General features: G+C 50.3%; 1 protein-coding gene across 6 annotated transcripts in view; it reads left to right on the top strand.

Annotated features, from left to right (window-relative positions):
- SH3GL3 (SH3 domain containing GRB2 like 3, endophilin A3) overlaps positions 1 to 15854 on the top strand; it is a 131492-nt gene extending 115638 nt beyond the window's left edge. For 4 of the 6 annotated variants that reach the window (XM_045067242.1, XM_004763656.3, XM_004763659.3 and 1 more), the window contains one exon: positions 15155 to 15854. In XM_045067242.1, coding sequence (XP_044923177.1) covers positions 15155 to 15360 — 206 coding nt within the window. In that variant the 3' untranslated portion in view covers positions 15361 to 15854. Of the gene's footprint in view, positions 1 to 6706; positions 6922 to 7769; positions 8925 to 15154 lie in introns of those variants that run through there. The other 2 variants (XR_006602658.1, XR_200286.3) reach the window with 2 other exon arrangements.
- Positions 15855 to 16320: the final 466 nt, after the last annotated feature.

Below are 16320 nucleotides of genomic sequence, written 5' to 3'. Positions count from 1 at the left end.
GAAAATGTTCATGGTACGATGGTTGGGTGGGTAGTTAGTGCAGTGTGATGGTTGGGTGGGTAGTTAGTACAGTGTGATGGTTGGGTGGGTAGTTAGTGCAGTGTGTAGTTGGGTGGGTAGTTAGTGCAGTGTGATGGTTGGGTGGGTAGTTAGTGCAGTGTGTAGTTGGGTGGGTAGTTAGTGCAGTGTGATGGTTGGGTGGGTAGTTAGTGCAGTGTGTAGTTGGGTGGGTAGTTAGTGCAGTGTGATGGTTGGGTGGGTAGTTAGTGCAGTGTGATGGTTGGGTGGGTAGTTAGTGCAGTGTGTAGTTGGGTGGGTAGTTAGTGCAGTGTGATGGTTGGGTGGGTAGTTAGTGCAGTGTGATGGTTGGGTGGGTAGTTAGTGCAGTGTGATGGTTGGGTGGATAGTTAGTGCAGTGTGATGGTTGTGTGGGTAGTTAGTGCAGTGTGATGGTTGGGTGGATAGTTAGTGCAGTGTGATGGTTGGGTGGGTAGTTAGTGCAGTGTGATGGTTGGGTGGATAGTTAGTGCAGTGTGATGGTTGGGTGGGTAGTTAGTGCAGTGTGTAGTTGGGTGGGTAGTTAGTGCAGTGTGTAGTTGGGTGGGTAGTTAGTGCAGTGTGATGGTTGGGTGGGTAGTTAGTGCAGTGTGTAGTTGGGTGGGTAGTTAGTGCAGTGTGATGGTTGGGTGGGTAGTTAGTGCAGTGTGTAGTTGGGTGGGTAGTTAGTGCAGTGTGATGGTTGGGTGGGTAGTTAGTGCAGTGTGATGGTTGGGTGGGTAGTTAGTCCAGTGTGATGACAGTTTTGCAGATCAGTGTCTCTGCACAGACCAGGTTAAAGGGTAGTAATTTATGGGCAATATTTTCCTGTTTTCAAGTTCGTCTTTAATATTTGAATAAAAAGTATATTTAATAATGGGACAGTTGATGGCCCTTGAGAAAAGGTATACTTCTTTCTTCAGTGAAATTGTGCATTACATTTTATTGCCTGTTTTCCCTGGCCACTGGGAAGCTCCGCGCCAGATGCAAAGGCCCAGCCCAGGGACCGTTGACGGTACTGCAGCTGCCTCACGGGCCCCTCCTCCCCTTCCACCAGGGCGGCCGTGTGTCCTCATTAGCTTGGGACAGGCCCAAGTCAACTGTCCCAAGACAGTCCTGTGTCTCACTTTAGTTCAGTTTTTAGTATTGCCCCCCACCCCGACTTTTACTCTCGAAAGTTCTCTTGTTTGGATGAAAATCTGTTGTTTCCCTAGTGTTTGTAGCTTTGCTTTTTGACTTCTGGTACAGAAACACTCTATTCTGAATATGTGTATTGTTGTAGGCCACTTCAGAATTTCTGTTTGGAAAGAAGCTGGATAGAAAAACAAACTAAGTAAAAACTTTGAAAATGCGTCCAACTCCAGGCTGCCCGTCAGCCGCCCTCCCCGCACTCTGAGTGGAGCCCAGCTAGCAGACCCCAGCACCGAGGGTCCAGCTCCCAGCCCCCTTGCTGTCTTCTGCTATCCAGGAAAACTCAGCTGTCCTGTGATAAGAGGGTGTCCTCATCTACCTGTAGCGATACTAACTTTGACCTTTCAGACTCGCAGTTTAACTGAAGTATCACTTAAGGGCATAGGGACATAGCATGCCATCTTTTTCAGTACCAGAAATATGGAAGGTATATATTATACCCCATTTCATGGCCATAACACACACACACACACACACACACACACACACACACACCATTTCATGGCCATAAAAATATTGCAAGGAAGTGGTAACGTAGAAAATAAAACAGAAACAAATAACAATGTAACAATATAGCCGTTCCACTTACCGAGTACTTAATGTGGGTCAGCTAATGTACAGAAGACGTCCTTCACATTTCTCATGTGGTTATTGTGCCCATTTTACAGACCAGTACACGGAGGCCCAGGGAGGTTAAGTGAGATTTTCTCAAGGCCACAGAGACAATAAGTAGCAGCGTCAGATCCTTCACTTTCTAGATCTTTCACTTTATATCCTTAAGAAGGAATACTGGGGAACATTTAAAATGTACAAGAGCATTGGGAATGATTTAGTTCCAAGCTCCTCGATCACGGGGAATCCGTGGCCAGCGAGCGGTTGCAAAGGGAGCCTGTTGTATGCATCTGACTTGGACAAAGGAAATGCTGATAGGACAGTGAGTTCTTTGGCTTTTCTTTTCCAGACTGTGCATGTCAGTGCTTTTGTACCCTCCTCCTTGGCCAGTAGCTAGGGCCCCGGGCAGATTAAGTTGTTAGAAGAGCGATGGTCAGCCAGAGATCACAGATGTGCAAAAGATGTCTTTTCGGAAGGCTCAGCGTCCCAAGGGCGGGCTCTCCACTGCTGCCCTTCCCAGGCTGCCTCTCTGAAATTGCCCTTGGCAGTGGCTTTGGCCCCCGACTCCAGTATCGGGCTTCGGTGATTTGTGGGTGCAATTTGCGATTGTAAAGGGGTCCTGTACTGTTTGTTTCTGGGGCAGGGTTTCAAAAGAAAATGGCATTTTATAGCCCGTATTAATGGGAAATTACTTTCCATTAGGATCCTGAATGATTTGCACATAGTGTTTATAAAGCGAAGGAAAAATGTCAAGCATTTCACTAACAATTTAAAGCAAAGCTCTCAGAACTGCGCCAGGAACGCATTCCAAGAACATTTTCTTCATCATTTCTTTCTCAAGGAACAGAGAAGAGGGAGATGAAAGGGCGCAGGTCAGCTAGGCAGACTCCATCGTGCGACCGAGATGGACGCTTTGATAGCACATTTCTCGCTGCCTGAGAGAATGAGTAAAGTGAGCCAGGAGCAGGGGAGGGGGCGGGGGGGTGCGGGTCACCTCTTGAGATGATGGATTGCAGGCAGAACCGAGTTCAGCCTGGCTCAGAGGAGGCCCAGCCCGTCCAAGCCCCTGTGTGTGGGGTCACGACGCGTCATCAGCGTGTGCTGCCCCTGTGTCCCCAAAGAGACCGGAGGGCCAAGAAAAGCCCCCGGACTGAAACGTGCGCCTGCCTTGTTCCCATAAAACCCTCGGTTTTGAAGAAAACAGGCTGGGAGTATGCAGTCTAGGCTCGCGTGTTATCGGGGCCCCTCGTGGTCACTTACGGAATTAGAAAAAGAATATTTTGCATTTCTTTTTTTTTTTTAAGGTTTTATTTATTTATTTGACAGAGAGAGATCACAAGCAGGCAGAGAGGTAGGCAGAGAGAGAGGAGGAAGCAGGCTCCCGGCTGAGCAGAGAGCCCGATGCGGGACTCGATCCCAGGACCCTGAGATCATGACCTGAGCCGAAGGCAGCGGCTTAACCCACTGAGCCACCCAGGCGCCCCATATTTTGCATTTCTTATCAACTCCTTTATTTATTAGTGTTTTTTCCCTTTCCCCATTTAAGTTCTTAAAGAGGGTGTCACTTTTTATATACTCCCAACTTGGGGTTCATACGCTCCAGCTTGAGGTCGACTTTGAAAACAAGGAAGGCCGAGGGTAGGGAACACGTGTGGGTTCCAAGTGCACGCTCCGGGCGTTGCAGAGTGAGGCGAAATAAATCTCTCAAATGGCTTCTGTGAAGACATTCTCACTCCCTCCAGGTATAAAAGAGACTTTTATATAAAGTTCTTGACACGGCTAAGGGGGCTTGGAAGTAACATCTGGAGTCTGAGTCGTTCCCCTCGTCGGAGCAAAAATCTCTGGGATTACATTAGAAAATAAACATTTATTCCAAAGTCAAGTGTGAAGTTCGCAACTTGAAGAAGACAAGCACTTTCCAAAGAGAAATATATGCTTTTTTTTTTTTTTTTACCTAAATTTCCGAAGAGGAAATGAAAATTTTCACTCGGCAGCAACCGTGGCGATCGCCCAGTGGGCAGGTTGTTTCTTGCTTTTCCTTCTTTCCTTCCCACAGTTTTCTCACTTGTTTTTCGGTCACCAACCATCCCCTTCTCGGTCCCCCTCATAAGCATTTCTGTACATGATCAGCGGTGGGTGGGTCAGAGCTATTGACAGGAGAGAAGTGAACAGGCCCTGTAGTGCAGTTCAGAATCTGGCGCTCATTTGCTGTGTGACTTTGGGGGAGTTTCTTAAGCTTTCTGGGCGGATTTGAACTTGCCCCTGAATGAAGTGATTGGATTGAACACACTCCAGGTTTCCTCCCCTGTCAGTGCTGTGGCTGCTGTAGTTCTAGTTCATGAGTATCTAGCTTTCATAAAAACGTGAGAAGTGCACAGATTGACCATTTTCTGTGTTCTCTGTTTAAAAAAATATTTCTTTAAATTGATGGAACGTGAACCGTGATTCTTACTGTTGATCAGCAGCCACTGACTCAGGAAGGGGGAAGAGTCCTCTTACTTTTCATCCCGAGGAAGCTTTAGAGAGGAAGGCTTTCTCACGGCAAGGAATGGTTTCCTGAAATTCTTCTAAAGAGTCTGTAAAAAGAGTTTTTGGAAAGCTGTAAGGTGTGACTTCTGATGTAGTGGTGGGAGTTTCACTGCTACTTGGCTCAAATGATGGCATTTTATTATCTCCGATGCTGCCTATTTAAACATTTTGATATTCTGTGGTGATGAAGCATTAGGTCTCTAAGCTAACACTTGAAATGCCCTCATCTAAAGATTAACATAGATACTCATATTTTTTAAAAAAGAGTGTAGGAGTCGATGTTTCCTGGGATAACACAGAGGGCAGCTATAAGGCATGGTCCCATAGCACTTTATGTTTGAGTCCATGATAATGACCCCCCTGGAGTTGTCCTGTGGGTGTGGCCCCAGCTGCAAACCCCAGTGCCAGAGTATGGGGATGAGAGATCCAGGGCAAGTGTAAGAAACCTGGCACCAGGCGGCTGACATGGACCTCCGTGGCAGGTGCACAGAAGGGGAGAGGTGAGTCTGTGGCCAGGTATGGAATACTAGTCCTGTCCAAAGGGGGGCGCTGGCTGCCAGGAGCAGCTGTTTGTTGCCTCGGAATATGGGCCCAGAAGAGCCCGCCTTTCTGATTTCTCAAGAGAAGCCAGAAATCATACATTTGCTTACATGCAATCTCCTGATTTTTAAGTATTGATAACTTAGCCACACTGTGCGGAGCAGGGGGCAGCCCAAACAAAGCCCATCCGTGAGCTTGAACTCCACTCTGGGGGCCAGGAAGTCGCCTCTGATTAAGGCCATCGTGTGTCATCTTCTCTCCCTTCACTCGGAGCCGCGAAGGCAGCCCACAAACACGGGACCTGGTGGTCCCAGGAAGCTTTTGAGATAATGTCTCCGGACTCGCAAGGCTGTGCGAGGGGGAGGGCACAAAACTCCCTGCGCACACCCACCTCGTGCAGCCGGTGTAAGCAGTGGAGGGTTGGAATTACAGTGAAAACAAGTCACACCTGCTTATTTAATAGATTACAGTGTGATGAGTGAGGTTGAGTCCCCCGACAAGAGATTTCCACAAGTCATGTCTCCTTTGGGTGCACGGAGTGTTCTTATTTCTAGAAAGAGAGTTCGTAGATTTTCACTGGACTTTTCTTAGTAACTTACTACCTGTCTTAGGGAGCTTGGGCGGCTCTAACGGAATACCACTGACCAGGGGGCTCGAACAATCATTTCTCCCAGTGCTGGGGCTGAGAGCTCCAAGATCGAAGCGCTACCAGATTCCACTTCCGGTGAGGGTCCGCTTCCTGGTTTACGGGTGGCTGTCTTCTCGATGTGTCCCGACACAGCAGCATTGTTCCATTCACGAGGGCACACCCTCATGGCCTAATCGCCTCCCCAAAGCCCCCCCATACCACTGCCCTGGGGATTAGGGCTTTGACGTAGGAATTCGGAGGGGATGCAGACATTTGATCTATAACATTAACCACAGATTAAGGCATAAAATTTGCAGCTAAGAAAATCTGGGACCAGGGGTGACCTCATCCAGAGCTAGAAACCAGGGATCTGCCGTTCCCCTGTAGTTTATTAGCAGTGGACAAAAATAGCATGTCAGAGGCGGCGGACAAAATGGTTTGGGGGGTATTTATTACAATTCTGCACCAGCGCTGTGTTTGGGTCAGCTACAGGGAAAGTGCTTAACTTCCAAATAATTCTTCTGCAAGGGCTTGAGATTTTAGATTGGGAAAAGAGAAATTACAATTTGAACCAAACCTCATAGGTTGAGGGAGGTGCCTGGCCGGGAGGGAGTAAGCGCTCGCTGGGTGTTGGAGAGGAGTCGGAACCGGACATACACTGAAGAGTTTGAATCCGGTCTGTGCCCCCGCGGGTTAAAAGGCAAACTACCCCATTGTCTAATGGTGCAGGCAAAGCCAGCTCTCAGGGTCACCCTGGTGCACAACCAAAGCCTCCAGAGGGAGGCTCGGGTCCGTTCCCGGCTGGGGTAACTCCCCCCGTGAACAGGAAACTTGCTCTCTGCAGCCCCACGCGTAGCATTGGTGGTAAGGAAACACCCCCTGAACTTCCAGACGTCCGCCCAGGAAATAGGCAAAACGGGAGCCTACCTGGCCCAGACAGGTGCCACCTGCGGGCCTTAGTATTAGATGGGCTGTGAGGTCACAGGGAGGTCCAGATCCTGGCTCTTGGTTACTCCTGTTGGGTCTCAAGCTCATGCTCGAGAGAGCAGATAGTACCACCGTGACTGCCCGGGGTTGTCCTACGATCATGTGGATCGGAGGAGGTGCTGGGCAGGGCGCTTGTCATGGAGCAAGAGTTCGTGTGACCTAACTGGTTATCTGATTTCTTAGCCTACAGCAGACTGGAAGCCGCAGATTAGAAAGGCCGAGGGACGGCTTCGGGAAGGTCCACTGACGGCAGGAAAGTGACAGGTCACAGCCCGGCGACAAGGGAGGCAAGAGAAAGACTTAAAAAACAAACAAACAAACAAAAACAAAGCAGGAACAAAAAGTCAAAAGGCACAGCAGTCTGGGGCATTTACTAAAAGACAAAGAGCCATCCTCAGGTCAGTAGCTTCTGGTAGTCGCCAGACCTTGTTCCCTGATGGGCACACACGTCGACAACCGTCCTGTAACTCTCGTCTCTCTCTGTCCCCTTTCCCTTCTAAAAATAGGACTGGGGGATCGAGGGGGCATCACAGCTTACCTTTTCAGTGGGGACGGCTTGCCCCAGGTGCCTCCAGGGAATGAAGTCCTCAGAGGCAGCACCCGCAGACAAGAGCAAGTTGGGGGGGTTCCTGTGAGGGTCTGGAAGGGACCCAAGTTTAAGTCCAGCAAAGAAGAGTGGCAGGATTTTTGTGCTACGGAGAGAAGCATGCCCCCTGCTGCGCGGACCTCTCCCTGCCTCTCCCCCTCCAGCACAGTCAGTGCCAGGAGCAGAAGTCCAGCCCTGGAGTACCGGCCCCCAGATCCTGGCACATGGCAAAGTGTGAGGGGAGCACAGGAGCAGACCAGGCTGCAGAAACCCAGGGCCATCAGATGCCACATTTACTCTGGTGGCTGCTGTGCCACCCAGAGTCAACTCCGGTGCTTGCTTTGTTTTTTTGTTTTCTCACTGAAGCCTGAGCTGCCTACTCAGAAGCAGGCACTCAGGCAGAGGAAAGCAGGACCGGGAATAAGTAGCCAAAGGACATCTCTGGAGCATGTGGGACCTGGTAGACCTTTGAGGGCCAGCGAGGGCTGTAGGAGAGAATGCTCCCAAAGAACATTCCAGGGCCTGGGAGCTCCCCGGAGCAGGCCAGGCTCCGAAGCCCAACTGATAGACCCCGCCCCCTGCCCTCATGCCCATCCCTGGCCTGGGGTTGGCTCAGAAGCTGAGTGGGGATAATCTCACAGGCCAGTGATTTTTTTTCAGGCCAAGAGCAGACTCTGGACCCAGATGGAGGCCACGTCTCAGCACCACTGCTGAGTTGCTTTGAACTTGTGGATGCTCATTCCTCCATCCACCAAACTGGGGGGAGTCATGGTACCAGAGTAAAGCCACCTAGAATATTGTCCTGGCACTGAGGGTTATGAAGTCATCCCCGCTGCTGGCGGGACGGCGAGCAGAAGGAGAGCGCTGGGCATCTCCGTGAGAGTGAGGGGCCTCTGCACCTGGGACTTGGGGACACAGAGGGAGGATGGGGAAGGGCCCTCCCCAGAACTGTAGTGTTGTTCAAATGATAAGAGGGGACCCAGTATTGTAAAATGAGAAGAGGGGACCCAGTATTGTAAAATGAGAAGAGGGGACCCAGGCCATAGTATTGCCAAGAGGGCAGGGAACATACTTTAGGGAAACACGAGCTCCCGGCCTCTTGTGCATTCCCGACGCAGTACACACTCACCACACACCCGGCCCCCTTGAAACTCCTGTGTTATGGATTCCTTTGTTTCTTTTTTCTCCTAATGGTGTGGATCAGGACTTGAATAATAAATATTTAACAGGGACCCTCCTTTTTCTCTGTTAAAATAATCTTTGTTGTGGTGCTTTCACAAGGAAGACTTTTTCCCACCTCTGCTCTCATGTTACGTTAAGCCAGGGCTCGGGAGTAAGAGAAAATAAACACGGGCCCCTTGGCCAGGGCAGGCAGGCGGAGGCCTGGGCTAGGGCTGGGGGTGTCAGCCACCTGCCAGACAGCATGGGCCACCCCTCAGCCAGCAAGGTGTGCCCAAGCTCAAGGAGCAGTGGCTGGGAGGCCCCAGGGGACAGAAGGATCGAGGTGTCCCCAGAGACAGTACACTGGATAGAATCCGTCTTTCCTTATGGGAAGGTTTCTGCAGAGGTGCTGGCTTCTGATGGGGGGGAAGCTGGGGGTCCCATGCAGGTGTTTGTGTCTGGTCCGGTGAGGAAGACCCCCCCCCCCTTTCTGCCTGGTCCCATGGGCTCCATCCCATGCTGACTCCGACCCCTCTTTAGTGGAGAGGGGAACTTCCTACATTATCACTTCGGTGGGCAGAAGCTTGACTTCTCTTAAGTGAACTGAACTTGCTTATGTGTCTCCATTTAGAGCAGTGGGGGAAACAAGTTAATCTTTTTTCCATTTCTACTGTTGGCCAAAAAAAAAGAAAAAAAAAAAAAAAAATTAATCTTTTTTCCATCTCTTCTAATGGTGGAAAAAACCATAATCTTGCCATTTTAAGGTAACCCGGTCTCTTGCACTAGAAAGTACACTAGCCGTTTATCACTTGGTCAGTTCAGGACCCACACCCGGTCTGTTCCGTGGAGACCCCCTGTCAGGGCAGCTCATGGTTCTCGCAGACCCCCTCCTCCGCACACCGCTCCCCCCGGATGTTGCCCGGAGGCCAGGGGACGTGGGATGGACGTCACGGTGGCAGGCGGCGGGGCTGGTCTGGGGCTGAACTGCTGGCACCGCTGGGATCATTTGTTACTCCAGGCCCAGCTCTGTGGGCCAGGCCCCCCGACTCTGGCTTGTGGGGGCTCAGCGTCCTGCCCGCCCCAGGCCATCTTTGGTCCAGCTGTCCCCTTTCCCCACAGCACCTGCTCACTTCCAGAGGGCACTCGAGAGGTGTTCCAAGGTCATGGGGAGCCAGGGGTGGCTCCCTAGGCCCCTCCCTGTGTAATTACACCTCCCCACCATGCTGGCTGGGAGCACTTGGAGGATGTGCCTCCTCCCAGAGTTCCAGTGGGAAGTGGAGCCTAAGACCCCCCCCACCCCCACCCTGGGTAGACTCAGGGGAGCATTTCAACCTTCTTGCCCACCCTCTTCTCTCTCCAGCCCCTTCTCCACCTCTAGAAAAAGCTCATAGGTCTTCTCTAGTGGCGGGAAATAGCCCTTCCCTCTCCATGGCTTGTAATCAAATCTCCACGCTCTGGGTTCTTCACATCCTGGTTCCTTAGACTCCAGAAGTCAGGTTGTCTGTCTGTCTGTCTCTCTGTCTTTTAAATTTCCTAAAAGCCCACCTGGCTCTGGTCTGGGCATGAAAGCCTGTAAACCTTGGCTTTCACACCAGTTTGTGGCTGAAATGGCATGATTTGGGAACCTAGAAGTTACAACATTGACTGCGTTGTTCATGTGCAGGCTCTCCTCTCTCCCTAAAGTAAGGGAGGCTGCAGTCCTTGGGCTGAAGGCCCCCAAGAGTGGAAATGACCCAGATCGACAAAGGCACTGGGTGATATTCCAGAATATCATCCTGCTGCTGTAGACCAGGACAGCCAACCCCAGCTCTGGGGGCACTGTGTGCGGTGCCGGGGGCGGTGCAGACATGACCGGAGAGCCAGGTGCTCATGCCTTGCCTGGGTCAGGGAACTGTGGCCCGCCTCATGACGCCAGCCCACCGCCTCTCAGGAGAGACGCCATGTTTGGGGCTCACTTGCTGATGGAGTGTGATATGAGCGCTGGTTGTTTTCCAGCTCTTAGAAAATCAAAATGGGCAGCATGGCAGTGGTCCCTTGCCTAGAATAAATGAAGTGAGAAGTGAGTAATGTGTCTTTTCCCTGATTTGTTCAGTGTGTGTGCCAGCCGTGCACACGTGGGCGCATGCCGCGGGCTGGTGGGCAGGGTGTGTGTGCGCCTCACGTTCAGCATTGATTTCAGTCACTGCAGGTAGCTTGCAGAGTCAATGGGAGGAAAAACTGTTATGTTGTGATACCCTTGGTCAGTGTGATAGCCCGTAAAATGTCTTGGCGACCCTTCGCGGTGTCACAGATCATGTAGGAGGTGACATCAGCAGGATAGAGCCCAGGCTGGGAGCCCTGGTGTCTGGTTCTGGCTTTACCATTAGCCCAGGGGCCAGGCTGTTGTGACCTCTTGGAGGTGTCACTGTGTCTTCTTCAAAAAGAGAGAGGTCCGTGGACGGCCACCAGATACCCTTCTAGCACTGACATTTCACGTTCAAGGAAATCTGTCCAAGATAACCGTGTGGTTTGGCACCGAACTCCATCTCCCTCTTCAGTGCACCGGGAGGGCAAGACATGCTATAGGCTAGTAATCACTTCGATAGACCACGTTACAACTGGTATTCATTAATAGAGTTGACTTCGACTCCACAGTCCCAGTTGGCGTGGATTTTCAGTGCCCCGGCTCACCCGGCGAGGCATCGCCTTTCCAAAGGAAAATGAAAATTCTGCAGGCTAAACTCAGTTTCCAGTGCTCTGAAACGATGGAACGTCGTTCTGTTCCAACGCAAGGTAACGAACAGGACCTCGTGTTGAAGTCCTTCCACGGCCACCATTAGGACAAAAGGAATACAGGAGGTTGGGATAGGACGGAGGCGTGTCCTGGAAGGAGCCATCCAAGGGCTAGAAACATCGCCTGTCTTCTAGAGACAACAGTGCACGCGGATTCAGGTTCTGAAAGGCTCCTCTTCCTGTAAGTCCCCACGCAGGAAGGAGCGTCTTCCCCGGAGAGGGAGAAGTGGGTCCCCTCCCCTTTCCCTACCCGATGAAACTCCTCTACACTCCCCAGCTCTGGTTGAAGAAAGTGCACCGAAGGGAAGGCCGTTAGGTGGGTGATTTGCAACCTCCCTTGGACCCTGGAGACTCCTGAGAAATCTTAAAAATCCTCAGGCCCCGGCGCCAGCGTCAGAGCTTCATGATTTCATTGGCCCAGGGTTCTGCTGACGAAGAGCTTGTTCGCCAGCCGCCATGTTGAGAGCCGCCATGACAGGAAGACAAGGGGTCATCTCCGCTCCGTGGAGAACTGCACTGAGGAACGGCCTGCAAGGGAAGGAGGGCTTGGCTCCTGCTCCCTCCCGGGTGTGGACAGCGTGCTGGGAAGGTCAGGAGTGGGGCTGGCCCTGACGGAGGACCAGAGAAATGAACGGGCCCCACGCAGGGATCTGCTGCCCAGGACTGAGGGGCTCCTTGTTTGACCAACCAGAGAAATACCCAAATTTCTCCTCTCTTTCCGGGGACATGAAAGGTTTGGTGAGGAAGGGGCATAATCTTGAGCAGAGCTTGTTTCCACTCTCAAAGTCCAGAGAGAGAGAAAGGATGTTTCGTAAGAACAGAAAAAGGAAGCAAGCACAGAAAGCGTCAAACAGGATGGCAGAGGTGATAGTTCAGGATGGCATGTGTGGATAGTTCAGTCCTGTGCGGGGATTAAGCTCTTCTTAGAGGACTTGGACCATGAACCTGGTATGGTCTCGACCTGGGACACTGCCTCTCGCCTTTGCAGACCTCGCTGTGCTGGTCTGACCAAAGAAACAGGGCCATGAGGAGTTGGCTGTGGATGGTGTGGAGACCTCCCTGGTCTCCTTCTGGACGGCCTGTTGGGCCTTCTGCTGGGGGCTTTTGCCCCTGGGGTGGTTGCCAGGTAGACAGGGGTGTGGTTTTCCTGGGGCGGGGCTGGCTTCCTCCCAGCTCCATCTTCCCTGGGACAGTCGTGTCTGCGCTAGACTCACCAGTGTCCATGCCCTTGACCTGATTGGGTCAGGCGTCACCTCCCCTGCCCAGGGCAGCCTCAGCTACTCCATGTGGAATCATGAGAACCACTGAGGCCACATGTCCCCGTGAGAGGCTATGGTGAGCTGGACCACGATGACCCCCTCTCCTTCTCAGACACTCTATGTCACCATCATAAACTGTCCGAGAAAGCATTCTACATTCAGAAATCCGTAAGCCAAGATAATTGGGGGCAAATCGTTTCAAATCTTCAAGTTCGAATATTTTAGAAAATAGAAAAAAAGTTTATTTTTTAAAGCTGACATTCTCTGATATCAAGGCCTGACCAGAGTATAAAATGGGAGGAATTTCACTTTTAAATACAGATGGAAAAATTTTAAATAGTAACAAATTCAGTCTAGCTCTAGATAAAAGTATCACCCATGAGAAAGTTGTTCCTTCTGGGCCTGCAGTGGCCAACAGTCATTTAAAATATTCCGGGGCTGCCTGGGTGGCTGAGGCAGTTAAGCAGCTGACTGGATTTTGGTTCAGGTCCTGATCTCAGGGTCCTGGGATCGAGCCCCATATTGGGCTCCATGCTAGGTGGGGAGTCTGCTTGAAGATTCCCTCTCTCCCTCTGCCTCGCCCTGCTTATGTCTCCCCCTCTCTCAAATAAATACATCTTTGAAAAAAGAGTAGTAAAAAAATATCCATTTAAAATCAAAATGAGATTTGTTAAAAGTAATGGCTATGCCCAATATGGGGCTCGAACTCACTATCCTAAAATCAATCACCTGTATGCTCTACTGACCGAACCAGCCAGGTACCCCCCAAAAAGAAATTTCGAGGTGGGGGAACTCAATAAAGTTTACCAGGTGGAATGATTTCATGAGGTTAGGAAATGAGGAGCTTACCTTGTTAATTATTAACGCATAACCCTTTAAAGCTACAATATTTAAAATGATACATTGTTAGTTTCCTGAGTGGATCAGTGGAAAAAATAGAAAATCCTGAAATATGTCCAAGTGCACGTGATCATTAAATATATGACAGATAAAAGTAGTATTTGAAGTCAGTGGAGGAATAACGGGTCCTTTAATGAGTTGTCTTGAGATAACTGCTCCGTGTCATCAAAAATAAATAATGCCTTGGGGCGCCTGGGTGGCTCAGTGGGTTGAAGCCTCTGCCTTCGGCTCGGGTCATGATCTCGGGGTCCTGGGATCGAGCCCCGCATCGGGCTCTCTGCTCAGCGGGGAGCCTGCTTCCCCCTCTCTCTGCCTGTCTCTCTGCCTACTTGTGATCTCTGCCTGTTAAATAAATAAATAAAATCTTTAAAAATAAATAAATAAATAATGCCTGTGTTGGCCAAAATTCGGTGGAATTAAGAGTAAAAATTTTCACATAAAGAAATTAAATCATTCCTGGGATGCATTTAGTTGAATGAATGTGGAGGAGAAACTAGGGATGGAAAGCTCGATGAGCGTGACTGTGCTGATTAAAATCTCTGTGTGTTCTCTCTGTGTGCCAGAGATGCTCTTCCCTGCCCCAGCCCCAAGACACGCTCCGGAAACAAATGGAAGAAAACATGATACATATAGAAAATATTTATGACATTTTCTAAGGGGCTCCTGAAACTTTTAAGACAAAAACAATGGACAAATAAACTGGAAATAAATGTTTAAAGTCTTGGAACAATTGATGGTTTTATGAATAGTAAATTCCCCCTCTGAAGTTTACCTTCCGGTGTTGATAGTGCATGTTTGTAAATAAACATGTATTAGGATGTTTTTCAAAGAGTTCTGTAGGAACGCCACGAGAGAATAAAAGAAAAAGAAGAAAGGAAGGAAGGACCTTATGTATCCAGCAATATAGGAGGAGGGTCACAGAAATCAAGTCATAGAGTATGTCGTAGCATGACACAGTGTGTCTGTGTCATCCTGATAGAGTTGACAGCTGGTCGGCCGTCGAAAGGATTCTGGAAAGAGATTCACAATGATACGGATAGGGATGGTCTTTGATGAAACGAATATATTTATGTAAATACATACACAGATACGTTCATCACGACGTCTGGAAGCTTCTCCACCAAAATGTTCATTTAACATCGGTTCGCCCTGGGTTGGTGGGTTACAGGGGACTTCTCTCCATTTTACATGCCGTCCTCCGCCCTTCCCTAGTTCCCCCTCCCTCCCCCCTCCTCTCCTCTCCCCTCCCTCTCCCTTCCCCCTCCCCTTCCGTCTCTCCTCCAACCCTTTCTTACTATTGCCATGTTTTCGTTTTGAAATTAGAACATAACTATTGGAATAAACCTTATTCCGAGCCCTTCTGGCTTCACCCAGGGAGCCCAGCACGTCAGTCAGGCTGGTCTGTGAAGGGTTTGTCCGTCCTCTCCCGAGTCACGCCCTGCCTCCTTCCAGCTCCTGGTCACCAGCTCCGGGAAGATGTCCCGACCACCCAGGCCTTTCCTGCCTCCTTCCCTGAGCTTCGGAGCTATCAGTGATTCTCCACCTCATCTGGGTCCTTTAAATGTCCCCCACATACTGTCCGGTGTCCACAAAGAAACCATAAGCTCCCTGAGGACAGGGGTCTGGCCTTGGAATTCTGTTGTGTCCCTCGGGCTCCAGGCCGAGGAGAGGAGCTGCTTTTGGGGGCGGGGGCTGGGCTTGACTCCTCCAGATGGGAGTACCCAAGGGAGAAGCCAAAAGCCTTGGGCCTGGAAGGTCAGCAAGGGCGTCCTGGGGTTGGCAGCAGCTGGTGCAGACGCCGCGAGCTCAGCACCAGTGAGTGGCCGAGCCGGCCCCGTGGGCAGGAAGCCGGGGCCGACCTGCTCATGACGTCTCCAGCTCTCCGGCTCCCCCTCCTCCAAGGACAATGTATCACATTAACCTGTACTTTTTGTCTCCATATAATGTGGACAGGTTCTAACGTTCCCATGGACCAGCCCTGCTGTCGTGGTCTCTATGATTTTGAACCAGAAAACCAAGGAGAACTAGGATTTAAAGAAGGGGACGTCATTACATTAACCAATCAAATAGATGAGAACTGGTATGAGGGCTTGCTACACGGAGAATCTGGATTCTTCCCCATTAACTATGTTGAAGTGATCGTGCCTTTACCTCAGTAAATGTGTAACTCACACTTTGGACACACTTTCATAACTGAAATGAATTCACACCAGTGTTCTCCCAGTGTGGTGGTCTGTGACACCCTTGTTCTTTGACCAACCTAATGACTTTTGTAGGTGTGTTCTCTTTATAATGTATTTTGTATCCGTTCCGTTTGTATAAATGATTTTCCTGTCTTAGCTACATGAAACTATAGTTTTTTGTTTTGGTTTTGCTTTTGGGTTTTGGTTTTTTTTTTCTTTTTTTTTTGCTTATTGTCCTAAAAGTTATCGGTTCAATAAATGTTTGTGCTTCTTGTTGCTAAAAATAAATCGTGGTTATGTCCACGAATTGCCCGTTTATATCCCTCAGCTGCAACGGAATGCAAAATTTGAAACTTAAGAAATGCTAAATATTTTGTTTCCTGACATTACTGGTGTCATCTGGTCTTTCCTTATGTTCTAGCTGACTGTGACTCGCCCAATAAACTTGAACATCATGTTGGCAAAAGGCCTCAGCTGTTCTTCATGTTGGACTGATTTCCAGGCGCCGTGGGGTCCAGCTGTAAACTGCCCCCTTGCCCCGGGGCTGGCCATTGGGTCCCAGTGTGGGTGCCTGGGTGCTTCTTACTGAGTCAGCAGGTGTGAGAGTGGGGCTTCACTGTCCCCCAGTTCAGACACAGCACACCCTCCTTCCACCTCAGGGTTAGAAAACTCTTCAATGCAGTGTCAAGTCCATTTAAAGAGCCCGTAGCACAAGCTTTGGCTACTGCCTGATACCCAGTAAGTGTTTTACGCCGGTCCTGTTGGGGTGCTCAGGAGGGAGCAGGAGTTGGATTGCGGGCACAGTAACAAGACCGCTCGGGGTCAGAGAACCAGCCCCTGGCCTCGCTCAGAGTACAGACTCAGCGTGTACTTTGATCCAGGGGGTGCCACAAGCGCCCATCAGGCAGGGGCGAGTACCCTTTCTCCTCCCACAGA

Source organism: Mustela putorius, unplaced genomic scaffold (assembly GCF_011764305.1).
Source record: "Mustela putorius furo isolate JIRA1106 unplaced genomic scaffold, ASM1176430v1.1 tig00003875_pilon_pilon_pilon, whole genome shotgun sequence".
Taxonomy (NCBI): domain Eukaryota; kingdom Metazoa; phylum Chordata; class Mammalia; order Carnivora; family Mustelidae; genus Mustela; species Mustela putorius.
Note: the sequence above shows the minus strand (reverse complement) of the source record. Positions and strands in the feature narration are given on the sequence as shown.